Here is a 15,327-nt window from a genome sequence, read left to right on the forward strand (position 1 = left end):
TGCTAACACGATGTCTGAGCTGTCTCTTCACTGCAGTGTGGGAGCCAGTACATTCTGCTGCAGGTTCAGGATCTGGAGCAGGAGCTGCACTGTGTGCTGCTGCTTCTTCTGTGTCTGTCTTTATATTTTCTACAACAGTGGGAGGTTCTGACAAAGAGATTTCTGCTTCTTTTGGAGTGTCTGTGTTCTGTATCTGCAGCTCAGGACATGTCTCAACTTTAGCTGTTTCAGTGGAGATCACTTGCAGCTGCTGTTTCGTTCACGTCCTGTGTCTCACTCAGGGTGGTTGTTCCCGCTAAAGCTGCTGCCTCAAGTGTGACAGGGCTGCCTGCTTCTGCCTGCACAGTCTGGATGACCTCTTCTGCTTTGAGTGCTGGCAGCTCTGCTTCTTGACTGACAGCAACACTAGCAGCAGTGTCTTTCTGTTCGACTTCTCCCAGAGGTGCATAGGCTCAGAGGAGGTTTTAGTGGGGGAGGCCAGTGCCATGGCAGGGCTGCCTGGGGTGGACACTCTCTCGGGCTTAAATTCAAATTCGTCCCACCTTTGATTGAGAACCTTTTTCTTTTTTTTTTCTTTTTTTTCTTTTTTTACCTTTGAACGGGGTCCTCAGTGCTGATTGCCTTTGACGCTGTTGTCGTTCTTGAATACGAGGCAGCGGTTGGTGGCTTCAAGTGCCTCTACCACCTCATAAAAAAGGAACAGGCTCATCACACAAATTACGCAGACCCCCTGGAGCCTGCTGAATTACTTGGCTGCCAGTATTTTGAAAAGTTAAAGGTAAATGTTAATGCTTGCCTTTCTTTAATCAACATCATCACAAAGCTTGTAATATTTAATCTAAGCTCATTTGTTCTTTGGGAAGATTGAGAAGGCAACCAATTACACATTGCACAGAATTGTGGATGAGATACTAGAAAACCTGAGCACTGTCAAAGAGCCAATCCTCAAAGACATCAGTGCCTCTGTGGCAATTTGGCTGGAGGTGGACAAGATTATGGATGTGTCTGTTAAGAAGCAGCGCTTGATGTTCACATTAGGTATAATTTTATTCAGAGAATGACAACAGTTAAGACTTAGAGTAATTTTGAACAGCATGTCCATTATGTTTAATATGTCTCTTTGTTCATCAGATACATGGACAAGGAAGGGCTGTTTACTGACAATTTCTGGACCTGGTGACAGTAAGTGATGGCAGAGCGGACACCATTGTCAAAGCAATAAGGGAGATCCTCACAAAAAAGAACATTCCCATCCAGAAGATTTAATGGCTCGCGGACAGATGGAGCAGCTATCATGACTGGTATACTACCAACAAAAACAAGGTTGATATTTACTGCTTAAAAACTAAATCGTGATATAAAACATTTTTTGTCCTGAAACAGGGAGAGAGAGTGGGGTGGCCAAGCAGCTACAGGACATCTTCCCATGGTTGGTGTCAGTTGCATGTGCTGCACACCGCCTCGCCCTGTGCCCTAAGGACGCTTCATCAGGAGTGGCTTATATGGTATCCTTCAGGGCCCTTTTACAGCAGCTACACCCGTACTTCGGGAACAGTTCTGATCGCACAGCTGTACTTCAGGCTGCAGCAGAGTGCTTGGGCCTAGATAACTTGAAAGTGAAGGTAATATAAAGGGAAAAAATATCTATTCAATATTTGGAGGCACCTGATATGATATGACTTAATATGCTTTCATCTCTTGGCTGAGGCTGTCCTGACAGCCTTGGCTGAGAAGAATGAGCTCAAGAAATGCCCAACAGCCAAGGGGCTGTACGGCTTTCTGGTCACCTACCGCTTTGTGGCATCAGTTTACCTGCAAGTGGATGTGCTGCCTCATCTCAGCAGGCTGTCAAAGGTGTTCCAAAGGGAAAATGTGAACTTCCTGTCTCTTAAAGTTCAGGTACCTTCTAGTATTTATTTTTGACACCATTGACCATACACTGCTCATACTAACCAGATACTTGCTGCTGCGTTTACACTTACTCTGTGTCTTTGTTATTAGGTCTCTGTGACAACGTCCTGCCTCCGAGCAATTAAAGATGCTGGAGACCATCAGCCACCTGGGTCTTTCCTGTCAAAGCTCCATCGAGACCTGGACAACCCTGCTGGACTGGGGGCTTATAATATTGTCCTGGGCTCTAATATTGTCCATGAAGAGGAGAGGAACAAGAGGGGTAGACATGACTGACTAGGGACAAGCTTTGGGCCTGGTTCAGAAGCCACATATGTTTGTTTTAGATGCCTGTGGCCTGTGGCATGTGCCAATTAGCAGCTCCTTGCTGTCAAATGTTTAAAGAGTAACGAGGTGCTGCAGGAATGGTCCTCTTTCAAGTAGCAGATTCTAGTTGGTGCATTCAAGGTATCGTGAAATGTGCATTCTTCCACACTGGCTTCACTTTTCAGACCGGGAGCTACCCACTTGGTCGTGGGTGGATGTCATGATATTATTGGTTGAAATTGGTTGGTTCAAGCCTATGTGAGCACATGTCATATTTTGATTTACAGGAACAAAAAACATGATTGGATGTTGATATAAGAACACAAAGAAAATGTTTTTGGTATATATTGTTAAATAGGTGTACAATATGACCGGGGATGTGATCTAAAAGGGTTAAAAAGGCATTTTTCATTTAATCTTGGCTTTATCTACCTCACAGAAGAACTTCACTGTAAAGTCAATTTTCAGTGTATGTGCACTGGAGGCTTCAAGTTTCCACATCACACTTGTGTAAATTGAATATTGGACCAGGATTGGCTGCCAAATTAATTGTGATGTCACATACGCTTGTAGGCACAACCCTTAAAATTGGATTTTCAATGAGCACAGAGAAACTTTCCACTTTAAACGGATGAATGTGAAAACAAACTCTGCACATATATCATTCTGCACGGTGAAGCTCAAACATTCAATTGTGGGAACAAGAAGGAAAAGCTTCTTAGCAATAACTTACTTACTGCCCACAGTAGATCAGTGGAGGCTGGTCCATAGAGGCAGAGGAGGTTGATCCTCCACTATTTTTTGAGAGGCAAAAGGGAGATCAAAATATAAAAAAGAATATTTGGCTGAAATAAACCATTACCAAATCTCAGTATTTATAAAGTATTTTTTCTCTGTTCTTTGGGAAAAAAAATCCATTACTGAAATTCTGGTTAAAATGCTTCAACAGCGACACCTGCAGGGCGGGAGGAGAAAGGGCAGTGTGTGAAGTGGTGGTGGTGGTGGAGGTGGAGTGGGGGACAGAGGAGGACGGGTGCCGCAGGGCGGGATCTCTTACATTGGACTCAATGTATTTCTTTTTTTTTCATGCTGTGAAAAAACATCTGTGATTGGCCATGACACGTAAAATGAAGCTCCAAGGGAGGCTGTCCTCTCTTACCAATCAACAACCAGAATGCAATATTGACATCGAGTTGGTCCAATGAGTTTCCAGATTCTTCAATTCTCTCCACTGTAAAGCAAAGTAGCAGCAGTAGATAGCTACTTGCGTTAGCCAATGCAACAGCTGGCTTGTTGTAGCAGCCTGAAAGACTCTTTATACATCCATGGAAGGACTGTTAAGGACTGTTGTTAAGCTAATGGGAAAAAATTATCTGGATTGGGCAGCGCAACAGCAGCAGGACGCTGCCGGGGAGGCTGGAGAGAGAAGCAACTAGAGAAACAACCAGGAGAGTAGTTTGTTTGTCATTGTTGCTAATGATATCAGACTGGTTGAGCAGCAGCCATAAAGTTCTGTAAACTAACAAACAAGATGACCAACAGTCACAAATGGATGTTATGACATGAATACTATGACTATATGAAGACGTCAGATAATGTGAGTCAGATACAGCTTCTCTCTCTGTGTCTCTTTGGTCGCTAATTTAATCTCTGATGGTTAAATGTCTCTCTGTGTGGCTGTTGTGTGAATTTATCTCCTTAACAAGAATGCAGCAGATATCATGTAATGAGTTGTGGGTAACGTTAGTTTGCTTGTTGAAGTTACAGTGAGCTGTCTGGACTCATTCATTCATTCGTTTTTAATTGAGTGGTTGTTCAGTCACTTGTTGATGTTGTGTGATTAGTGAATGAGTGCAGGAGGTCTGGCTGCTTGCTTCTGACAGTTTCTTTAGTTCGTTTTTAAGCTGAGCCGTATATTGAGTAATAACCTTAAAGTAACTAGAATAACAAGTGTTAACTAGTGGTGTGACAGATCGTAGTTGATCCGTGATCCGTACTGATCGCCCCCCACGGTTCGGCAGGCATCTCAACTGCGGATTAATTGCAAAATTTAATGTCTCATTTAAGACAAAGTAAACAAACTGCTGTAAGTACAACTAATGGGCAGACAGCGTGTTGCTAACAGGGATTTTGAAGAGCAACGATCAAACCAGCATCTAACGGGTCGATGTGACATTTGAGTTGTGTTTACCTGCTGTTTAATGTGCTGCAGCTGAGCAGCTTATTAGTAGCTGCTAACTGACGTTAGCGGTGAATGTTTGTTATCATCAAGTTTTGATGATGTGGACAGAGGCTGTTTCATTCACTGTTTAAAAGAGGAAGATTTCATGCCTCATATTGCAATAACTGAGCATTAAATATTTTATATATTTTATTTTATTTAAACATTGGACATCTTAAATGTTTTCATTTAAGACCATGGGCAAAAGTTCCTTGCTGTTGCTGGCTGTCAGTGTGTTATAGAATAAATGGAAAACAAAGTTTTATTTGTCTCCCCTTTTTTTTCGCTGATCCTAAAAATCTGATCCGTGACTCAAATCCATGATACGATCCGTACTGTGAGTTTTGTGTTCATGTTAACACCCCCTAGTGTTAACATGTCAGCTTTGTAGAATATATATTGTATATCGTGCATATAGATAATAGTGTGTAAGTCATGCAGATACATGCATTAATACTTTCTGATGTGAACCTACACTTTTATATCTGTGAATGTTTTTAGTGTTCAATCTTTCTAGTATTCAGCACTGATTTGAACCTGTATCGGAGTATAAGCTTTGTGCTACTTTATATATTTCTGTATACTAAGAAAATATGTAGGAAACACGTGTAAATCATGTGATATGTTGTCTGTTTTTGTTTTTTTGTCTGATGAGATCATAAATTTGTTGTCACAATAGAACAATACTATAAATTTGAATTTCACTTTGTGGGTAAAATGACACATTTGAGCCACTCCACGGCTAAAATTAGCTCTTCTTTGTTGTTAGAAACAATATGTGTATGCTAAATGTCTTTAAAGAACCAGCCTTTTCACCACTCAGGGGTTTTTTGTTTTTGAAAGCAAATTGTTTTATTGGCATATACAATTGACCCCCACCCCTCCGATTTCATCAGGTGGGATAATGATATAGCTTGATGCGGTTTGTTGTAAGATTCCACGTTGGTTTTCCTCCTGTCCTCCCCAATTTTTTGAGTCACCAGCCGCCACAGCAGTAGATCGGTGCACAGCAGGGCACTACTGCACGTTTGTGCTGCGGCTGCGGCTGGATATACTTGCTCTCCTCGGCTGGGTGGGCAGACAGACCGTGTATTGTGAATGAGTGTGTTACAGAGAAGCTGTCACTTCTTATCACTTTCATGCACTTCTCAGTGTGTGGCAGTGTCATTTAGACTAAAAATGCGTGCATTTGTGTTTGATCTCTTATCAAAACTTTCTAAAAGGTTCCAAATAAAAGTAGCTAAATATATTTCTACGTACTTTCTGAAAGAAAAAAAGTTGCCAGAGTAGTCTAATAAGTAGTTAAATCTAGCAACAAAATTGCTAAGTTGGCATCAGCGCGCACGCTCAAGAAAGCGGAAATAGAAATGCGTCTTCCGGGCAACTAACGAATACAAGCAGCAGGACGGAGAAGCTGGACACACAGTGCCGCATATTTTGATTTTAGGATAGTTGGGTTACACAAATATATTTTAAGACTTTTGACTGTGTTTCCAAAATGAGCGACGCCGGGGCGGGTAACTTTAAACCCAGCTGAGACGATGTGATAGTACGGTAGCGTTAGCCTGTCACTGTTAGCAAGCGTTAGCACGGTTAGCTAACGTATGCGTTGACCCGGCAGCTAGTCGGAAAAAAAGTTGTTTTAGACACGGTTATTTAGGAGAGTAACGTTATGCTGATCAGCTATTAAACATTTTTGTAGTTTGAATGTAAATCAACGAGGCAACCAGTCGGCAGAGTCCGATGTGTTTCTATCCGTTAGCGACGTTGCCTGCTTTGAAAATCGAGCTAGCAAGAGGACGTTAAGTTAGCTTAGCTGAAACATAAACGACATCATCCACCAAACTGGACAAAACATTGGATTTAGTCGGCTTTAAATCGGGCTCGGCGGGTTCGCTGACCCCTCAGAAAAAGATGAAGAAGAGAAAGGAGCTGAACGCCTTGATCGGACTCGGGGACAGTAAGAGAAAGAAGACCAAAAAGGGGTCCGGTCACAGACTCCTCCGAACCGAGCCGCCGGACTCGGAGTCGGACTCCAGCTCGGACGACGACGAGTTCAACAACCTGAGCAGCGGAGCAAACTTTGGGAAGTGAGTGATCGATTTGATTAAGTTTTGTTTGTGTGAGCACCAGCCTGTAAAACTGACACGTTTGATTTAACAAGAAAATGAGAAGTGAATGTAATATGCTGCCTAATTTTACCAAGTAAAAGTATATGAAATGCACAGAATTTTAAGATGATATAAATAATTGGTTATTCATTTATTACAGCAGCTTCACACTACCCCAATTTAATTGTGTGTGATTTATTTATTTATTTAACTTGTAAAGATATGCTTCCAAACACTGAACCAGAGAACATTTACTTTGCACAAGTGTACTGGATAATGACGACAGTAATAATCTTAAATCTTGACTTTAATATTATTTTAGTAAGATATGTGCTGGAGCAAACCGCCTTTACTGTTGACATTCTTCAAGTGGAATATATATGGCATGATATCAGCCAAATTAAAAATAATCAGTACTATGAGTATGATATGATAGCAGAAAGAATGTAGGAGTGAATATTTTAGAGCACCATTATTGCATGAATGCTCATAATTCTCATGACATAGCATGCAGCCCTCTGAAAATATCTCCTTCATCAATAATAAATGAAGCTGTGCTGTGTTCATGTCTAACGTTACCATGTTTCTTGGCTTTGCAGAAGAAGCTACACGCAGTGCTGCAATGTCTGCTACCCGTTGTTTCTGTTCATCATACTAGCTGCCTGTGTCATGGCTTGTGCTGGACTCATATGGATGCAAATTGCTCTGAAAGAAGATCTGGATTCCATGAAAGAAAAGCTGCACAGCAGTAAGACACCTACAATTCCCTTGTGATGATCATAAACATCTCACTGGCCTTTGGACACATGCCTGCTGTGTTGTTTTAACACCACTGTTAACATGTTATAATGTTTTATTGTAACAGTGGAATCCAGCCAAAAGGTGTCGTCAAGCGAAATACCAAAACTAAGTGAGGACCTGAAAAACAAGGAGAGGAAGCTTGACGATATTGAGAACGGGGACAAGGGGTTGAGCAAACTCTGGTCTAACCTGACAGAAATGAACAGAAAGGTCAGTTGACATTTTTGCCAAAAGGATTTGAAGCTACTTTACAATTCACACTGTCATATACTAACTAGAAAAACTGTTGGAGAATATCCCGACTTGCAGTGTTGGTGATATTTAGTTAGACTGATTTTAAGTGTACTTTTGATACCCTGCAGCTGAGATACCCTGCAGTAGTAACACAAAGAATTGAAATTATGTTAACAGTAATAGTGACATTACTGGTTGAGACATAAGGCTGTGCAAGTCTTTTTTTTTCTTTGGTTTGTGTAGACTAAGAATCATAAGCAAAAGCAGTACAGAAAGCATTTTTACAGTTACTACAACAGCTGTGTAATATAGATATAGTAAACCAAATCTCCTTCCCATAATTAGAGAACTAGCTGAGCAAGTGCACAGCTTGTTTCTGTGTAGTTACTGTTTTTTACTGTAGCAATTATTTTCATTCTGAAATGAGAACTTGGACTGATAAAGCAAGAACTCAGTGTATGTCACAGCTTAACATGACTTTTGCTTTCATGTACAGTTTTACATTAGTGTACAGTTTAATTTCTTCAATCATTGGAGTAAAATGCTTTTGTACTTCTCATGTATGTTTGATTTTTAGTCACATTTAAGTCTAAAAAAACATGTTTTTACCTTGACATAGTAAGTATTTTGGAGGAAGGTAAAATTGCAGTGGCAAAAAAGATTGACGGTTTTATCTTAGAGGTGTAGTTGAATAGTTTTTGTCATTTTTCTTGTGCAGATCAGTTTGCTGGATTCTGCTGTAAACCATTTAAAGGCCAACTTGAAATCAGCCGCTGATTTAATCAGCCTACCCACAACAGTTGAAGAGCTTCAAAAGGTAAAGGCATAGCAAAGTGGAATAAAAAGAGACATTTGATTGAAAAAAACGTGGGTCTCACATCTGCATCTGATTTGCATTATTGACCGTGCAGCATGTTTTTCCTTTTCAGAGTGTTGCTACAATCGGCAGCACACTAACAAGTGTACAACACGATGTGAAGACTATGCAGGCAGCCCTCGAAAATAAGAAGAAAGATGACGATGGCTTGAAGAAGACAATGGTAAAGTCAAGCTAATGACATTTCTTTTTTTTTTCATCTAAACAATACATTTGTGTACAGTTTGTGTGCAGATAAAATAAGATTTAAAACTACAGGCCTCAACAGATTCATGTATGCATCTTCGTAATTCCTCTGGGATCATTTTGTGGGCCTTTACCCAAAAAGTCTAAATATCTTACATTTCTTAAAGATATTCTATTAACTTAATTTAAATCTTTTACACTATCTGGTCGCGTGCTACACATTTTCAGCATTGCAATTTTATACTTTCAGTCCTCCAGTCTGAAATGTGAGGCAGAATAGTAAACGAGAACAGATTTACTGGATATTTTAACTTTACGTTTAGCTACTAAAATCTAAATGCAGAGTTTTGGGCGGCTGACAGACATCACAGAAAAATCACAAGATGTGTTCCTTCTTAAACAGTATAGCACTGAAAGCTCTGGTGTTTCACATGAGCAAAGCCGATGGATTTTTCATGAGCTGAAGTCAAAGATGGTTTTCACTTATTTTGTTTGACAGCTTGTCTTTTTTTATTTACATCTCTACACTCAAGGAAAATATTGCTAGAGGCTGCTTTTCTCCACATGTATCATTCATGTATAAACGCACAGAGAGTGGTGTAGCACATGCTAACATTGCATTGTGCTTAAGTTAATGAATTGTATTCTTTCATGTACCAGTGTCGAATGTACTACCTGTCAGTACTTAGCTGTAGTGGTTCCTGTGCATATTTGTCTTGCTGAGATATGAGGCAAATCTACTCGCATATGGCCAAGATGATTCTGTTTATCTGCTTAGCTGTGGCATAAATCCAAACCAGAAGCCGCAATGAACTTTGCCACTGCCAGATTAATTTATTTGTTTACCCACGCATGCACGCATGTTTTTGCAGCTTTTGTCAAGCTTACATTGAAAAAGTCATTGAGGTTAAGAAGGTCCTGTCATTTCTTGGATCTATGCATTCATTCATAATACATGAAACAAGTGCTAATCTATTTTAGGAGCTTAGACGCTTTAGTTTGCAGAGTAAAACTGGGTCAAATATTAAAGACAACTGCAGAAAATTTTCCCCCTACGTTATTTTTTAGAAGCAAACTAGGCTCATAAAAGAGGATAAGAAAATAATTAGACGCTTTTATCTATTTCTTATATGGTAACCTCAATAATTATGTGGTCAGGGATGAATTGCCAGCCAGTCTGACTTTGGATTTTTAGGCTGTCAACTTAAAGGGTAACTACACATAAAATCTTCTTCTTTTTTTTTACACTGTACACATAATCACATAGGTCTATGTGGTCTATGATACACATATATAGTGTAAAAAAATGCTTTTTCTGCTCAAATTTAGCTTATTTCTGTCTACTTGGATTTGATTTGCTCCTCCCTAATCGTGACATATTAGGCAAGACTCCGAAGTCATATACCAGATGCCACGCTAAGTATAAATAGTAGAACACTGGCTAACTGTATCGTATGCGTTAGCAATGCTGATAAGCGACGGCCGAAAGGCGACGTTGTACATGAACAGGAGATTTATTCCTTCTCTTTGGCAGTAAACACGACACGTGAGCCTGAAGGTAACTGCGCTATATTCAGAGCTTAACAAGACATTCAGGGAATTTGAGTGTGTAGTTACCCTTTTAAACCTGTGAATATGAATTACTTTGTATACTATTTCTGTCTGGCAACTGACAAGGACACTTGATCACATACATGATCTGTATACTAGTAACCGGATGCCTGTTGATCTCTCAGAAATCTCATTAGCAGATCAGCCGTTAACTGCAGGTTGTTTTACATGGATTTATTTTATTGTCACAGGACTTAAATGATCTGAGAAAAGCAGTCAGCGAGGCCAACAAGACAGAGGAGCAGCACCACACCTGGACTGATGAGCAGATCCACATCCTCCTCTCTACGGTCGCAGATCTTCACGCAAGAGTGTCGTCGTTAGAGAACGGGTCAAAACAAAGCGTGAGTCATATTAAGCTTCATACTTACCTTCTGCTTTTTAAGAAGTGATTAAAAATCCAGTTTACGCTTTTAACATTTGATCTTCCATCTGCTCAACAGTTAAAGGACAATGACGCAGAAGATCAACTGCCACATCAAGCAACTGAGACGGTGAAAGAAGCTACAGTAATCAAAGCAACACCTGAGGATGTGCAGGGTACAGTCTATGATAAAGCAGTTTATTACAGTCTTTGTTTGTTTTTTGGGTCGTTTTTGCCTCACGCTATTTGTTATTTTCACAGAGAGATCCACACCACTGCCAGAGCCACAGACAAGCAGACGTCCACGCTTCTTAACTCCAAACCGCACTAAGAGAAATGCTGAGACAAGATGCCCAAAGAGGGTGTCCCTGCCTGGTGTCAGTTCTCTGAAAGGTGCACACTAATTCTACAAAGTTTTCTATCATAGCATTCGGTAAAAGCTACAACCTGATTTTTTTTTTTTTTTTTTTTTTAATCTTTCTGAACGAAAATAACTCTTGTTCACAGACCTGGAGAAAATCTTCCAGCAGGCAGGCGTCGGACATAATTCACTCGGACTGACCTATCAAGACCTGAGCAAAGTATTTGGAACGTCAACTCCCAGCGCTCGTACCTTGGAGTGCTTTGACAGTGACGGGGACCAGAGGTATTCCCGGACGGAGCTGAGAGCTGCTGTAGGCGTGTGAGCACATCGTCGCTCGACAGCAGTGAACAGTATTGGAAACCCAGCGGGGTCTGGGGTCCGGACTTCCCGACCCTTTTCTGTAATTGCTGCACTTTTGTGAACTGAAATATTTATCATACTGATTGTGGAACAGTGGCGCTGGCATGCCCCCCCTACTCACTCACCCCCCCTGCTGCCCCCCCACCCCACCCCCCCCCCCCCCCCGATCCATTTCAGCACAACTTCAGCCACAAAACATAAGCTTACATTTTAAAATGAATTCATGATTACCTGTATGCAGAATGTTCAGCGCTTATTTTAGTAAATTCCTTGGTTTATGTTAATATACCATGGAAATTAAGTGTTGTGAATAATTTTTTGAATCCAGTTTTCCACCTTCAGCTCTCAGACTTGCTGTTTTCCTGCACCCATGTTTTGTTTTTTAACCAATCTGTCTCCTTTTTGATGTAACATTTTTTGAGTATTTAGCTTCTACGGAGGCTGTAATTGTCAGTCTGTTGCAGTTTCCCCCCCCCACACCCATCAACACCACCAGGTACAAACTCACCTGAACCTTATTTATAGAACCTGAGGTAGACTTTTATGAATGTTTACAAATGACTACTAGAAACAGAATTTGTGTGAGGCTTTGGTTTAGTTTTTAGCCAGTTTCCTCTCTTAGCTGAAACACACAATTGAGCATAATTTTGTATGCTCTTTTGTAAGTTAAACATAAGGTTTCAGACTTTTTTCTGTTCAGTGTGTTTTTCCTCATTTATCTTCTGTTAGTCGCTACATTTTAATCGGGATCATGTGTTAAGTCCATTTGTCCATTTAACTGTAGTGTTTTGGGTTGTTTTTGTTTTTTTTTTTCCTTTTTGCTGTTTTTGCAGTTATACAAGATTTGAAGGGCTATGAACACTTTGAATCATTCAGTAAGACTTTTTGAAGTGGTAATTTGTGAGGCATATGTAGCAATAACAAAAAGATTTAGATATAGCTTGATTAAAATCGCAGTAGATGGTTTGACACAGAAAGGAGGCACACCTAGCTCACAATGTGTAACAGGTAGTATAAGAAGCACTGACCATCACTCTTTACTTGATTCATTTTATTCCATTTTTATGGGCCTAATAATGGTGTATTTGTCATACTTTAACATTGTTGTACTCTGTAAAAATGGTTTAAATGTATTCTCAACTAATTATCTTGTGAAGGGCGTCAGGTTGGTAAAACTTTGCTTTACCGTCTTAATCTCAACATTGTACATTTTTTAAAAAATAATTCTGTTGTGCTTTGCATGTTGCTTATAATGTAACATGAACAAATTATTTATAAACTTAACATAGTCAATACTTGTTTCTTTGCAGGACAATGGTTAGTTGTGCTCAACATGTAACAGCTTTGGCCATCATGACATAGATTTTTGGGTCCATGCTGCTACTGTACGTGGGAGGTTTTATGAATGTGTTTGTGTGAGCACCAATGAATAAACACAGTTAAAAGGTTTGATTTGCTGTCTGTATGGTGTTTTAAGTCACAAACTGAGAAACCATGTCTTGCCGTGGCACTCAACAGGTGTTGCACTTCAGTGCATCATATTTAATCCAGTCTGAAATAAACAAAACGTACATGTGAGGATAGTTTAACAGATATATTTACAATTGGATTACCAACAGGCTTTTACAAAAAAAAATAATCCCTCTCTTAACATCTTAAAGGACAGGTTCACAATTTTCAAGTGTGTCTTAAAACAACCGTCAGGTGTCCATATGAACACTGAAAGAGGTTTTCCTCGCTGTAATCATTCCTCCTGTTCATACTGGCTATTAAAAGATCTCCTTCAAATGTGCTTTCAATGTAAACGATGGGGACCAAAATCCACAGTATGTTCACGTCATTTTGTGCAAAAAATGCATTTAAAAGTTTATCTGAAGCCTATACAAGGCTTCAGCAGTCTGAGTTATATCAAGTGGATATCTGCCACATTTACATTTATATATTTGTCTTTTTAGCATCAAATTCCCTTTGTGTTTCCTCAGATAGTGTTAAGCTGTGGTGGAAGTATAGTGACAAAGAGAGGAACTTTGGCACTAAAAAGACTTAACGTTGAACGATATCTACATGAATTTATTCATTTTAGACTTAAGCTTCATATTAGCGTCAGATAAACTTTTAAATACATGTTTGCACAGAGGGAGGACTGTGGATTTTGCCCCCCCATCACTTACATTTTAGTGCATTATGGAGGGATCCTTTAGTGGTCAGTATCATTGACTGTATATAAAGATTTGTATACAGTTAATGGTCAGTATGAACAGGACCTGACTGTTGTCTTAAGTCTTGTGAACCTCTCCTTCAAAACATTCTGGACAAACATGAGAACAGTCACTGATGGGTTTTTTTTACAGTTCACAGTTGTATGAAATTTATGCCAGTGCCCCTTTGGCCCTCCAGTCCCGGGACAAAATCCCCAGCAGTTCCTCTTCATTCTCCTCTTCCTCCTCAATGCTGGCATCAGTCTCCATAAGTTCCTCCTTCCTGGGAAGAGGTTTGCTCTTCACCACATCCCGCTTGTCCCTCAGCAGCTCCACTCTCTTGTAACACTCGATTTGTTCGTCGATTTCGTCTATCTGACGTCCAAGGCGACCTTCCTCGTCGTCCTCGGCTACGATGGCCTCAGATTTTGTGTTCACCTGCCGTATCTCCTTCTGAAACTCTTCCCACTCCTTGTCCATTTGGTCTTTGGGTGCGTCCACGTTGCGCACTTTGGCATCTCTCACAGGATCGTCGAAGAAGCCCTCAGGCAGCGCCTCGGCTGTGTTTTCTTTAATTTCCGCGCTTTTCTCCGACGCATCCGCTTTGAGGATGGATCCTGAGTGGGAGATGGCGGGGGCAGGTGGGATGGAGTTGTCAAAGAAATCTGCCGGTAGTCCTGAAGTTTCAGCCGTCTGAGGAGGGGCGTCTGTTGCTGTCCCCGCCGCTCCAGCCCCCTCTTCATCACTGTCCTCATCATACACCCCAGCCAACAGACTCAGACCTGCAGACGTCTGAGCAGCAGCCGGTTCTTTACTGCTGGGTTTCTCGAAGAAGTCTCCCGGCAGCTCTGACGTAGCCCGGCCTGCAGCCTGAACCGCCGGTTTTGCCTTTTTCCCGTTGACGTCCTCGTTGCCCGGTGCTTTCCTCTTCAACGGCTGACTTGGTGCCGGTGCTGGTGCCGGTGCTTGCTTCGCTTCTTTAAGCTCGGCAACTTTTTCTTTGTGCTGTTTACCGAGAACATGAGCTGGCCACAGGAGCTCCGACTTCACCTGCACGTTGCACAAGACACAACTGAGGTGTCCGAGACTGTTGTATTTAGCGAAAGGAGACTCGACGCGCTTCTTCTCTGTCGTTTGTCTTTGTTTTTCCCGCATCAATCGACGGAGTTCCTCTTGATTCACAACTTTCTTCCCCTTCTTGGAGCTTGCCATTCTTGAAAACAAGCTAGCTACTTGCTTCTGCGATGATTTAAAAAAGCGCGTCACATAAAGATGACATACACAGCGTTAACTCTTCTTCTTCTGATGAATTTCCGGCAGGCTGTACATTGAAAACAGCGTTAACTCTTCTTCTTCTAATGAATTTCCGGCAAGCTGTACACTGAAAACAGCATTGACTTTTTTTTTTTTTAAATAAAAACTTTATCAACAACACAGTAACATTGCAATACAAACAGTATGCGTTTTTTGTTCCTAGGATGGCAAAGTCAAGACTCGCCCTATACTGCCTCTGATTGGCTTACCCTGACAGTCTTACCCCTACCCCTGACCAATCACACTCCGCATACCTAAACATAACCAACCCAACCAACGAAGGCAACGATATTAGCCAATCACAGGCAGAGTAGGGCGGGTTACGACTTCGCCATCCTAGGAAAAAAATGCAAGAAGCACCGAGAGTATTGGGGAAAAAAATGAAAAAACAAAACAAAACACAAGCAGAAATAAAATTGCACAATGTAAAAAAGACACTGCAGAATTTAAGAGAGAAAATAAATAAATA

General features: G+C 40.8%; 2 protein-coding genes across 2 annotated transcripts; one reads left to right on the plus strand and one right to left on the minus strand.

Annotated features, from left to right (window-relative positions):
• The first annotated feature begins 5,738 nt into the window (after window positions 1-5,738).
• efcab14 (EF-hand calcium binding domain 14) lies at window positions 5,739-12,798 on the plus strand. Its single transcript, XM_067606034.1, has 9 exons — window positions 5,739-6,528; window positions 7,149-7,297; window positions 7,415-7,560; window positions 8,303-8,401; window positions 8,514-8,624; window positions 10,450-10,602; window positions 10,702-10,798; window positions 10,884-11,015; window positions 11,130-12,798. The coding sequence occupies exons 1-9, from the start codon at window positions 6,353-6,355 to the stop codon at window positions 11,306-11,308; spliced, it is 1,242 nt and encodes a 413-aa protein (XP_067462135.1). The 5' UTR covers window positions 5,739-6,352; the 3' UTR covers window positions 11,309-12,798.
• A 123-nt stretch (window positions 12,799-12,921) lies between these two features.
• znf830 (zinc finger protein 830) lies at window positions 12,922-14,941 on the minus strand. Its single transcript, XM_067606035.1, has one exon. It carries the CDS (start codon window positions 14,754-14,756, stop codon window positions 13,716-13,718), a length of 1,041 nt encoding a protein of 346 aa, XP_067462136.1. The 5' UTR covers window positions 14,757-14,941; the 3' UTR covers window positions 12,922-13,715.
• Window positions 14,942-15,327: the final 386 nt, after the last annotated feature.

Source organism: Thunnus thynnus, chromosome 12, assembly GCF_963924715.1.
Source record: "Thunnus thynnus chromosome 12, fThuThy2.1, whole genome shotgun sequence".
Classification (NCBI taxonomy): Eukaryota; Metazoa; Chordata; class Actinopteri; order Scombriformes; family Scombridae; genus Thunnus; species Thunnus thynnus.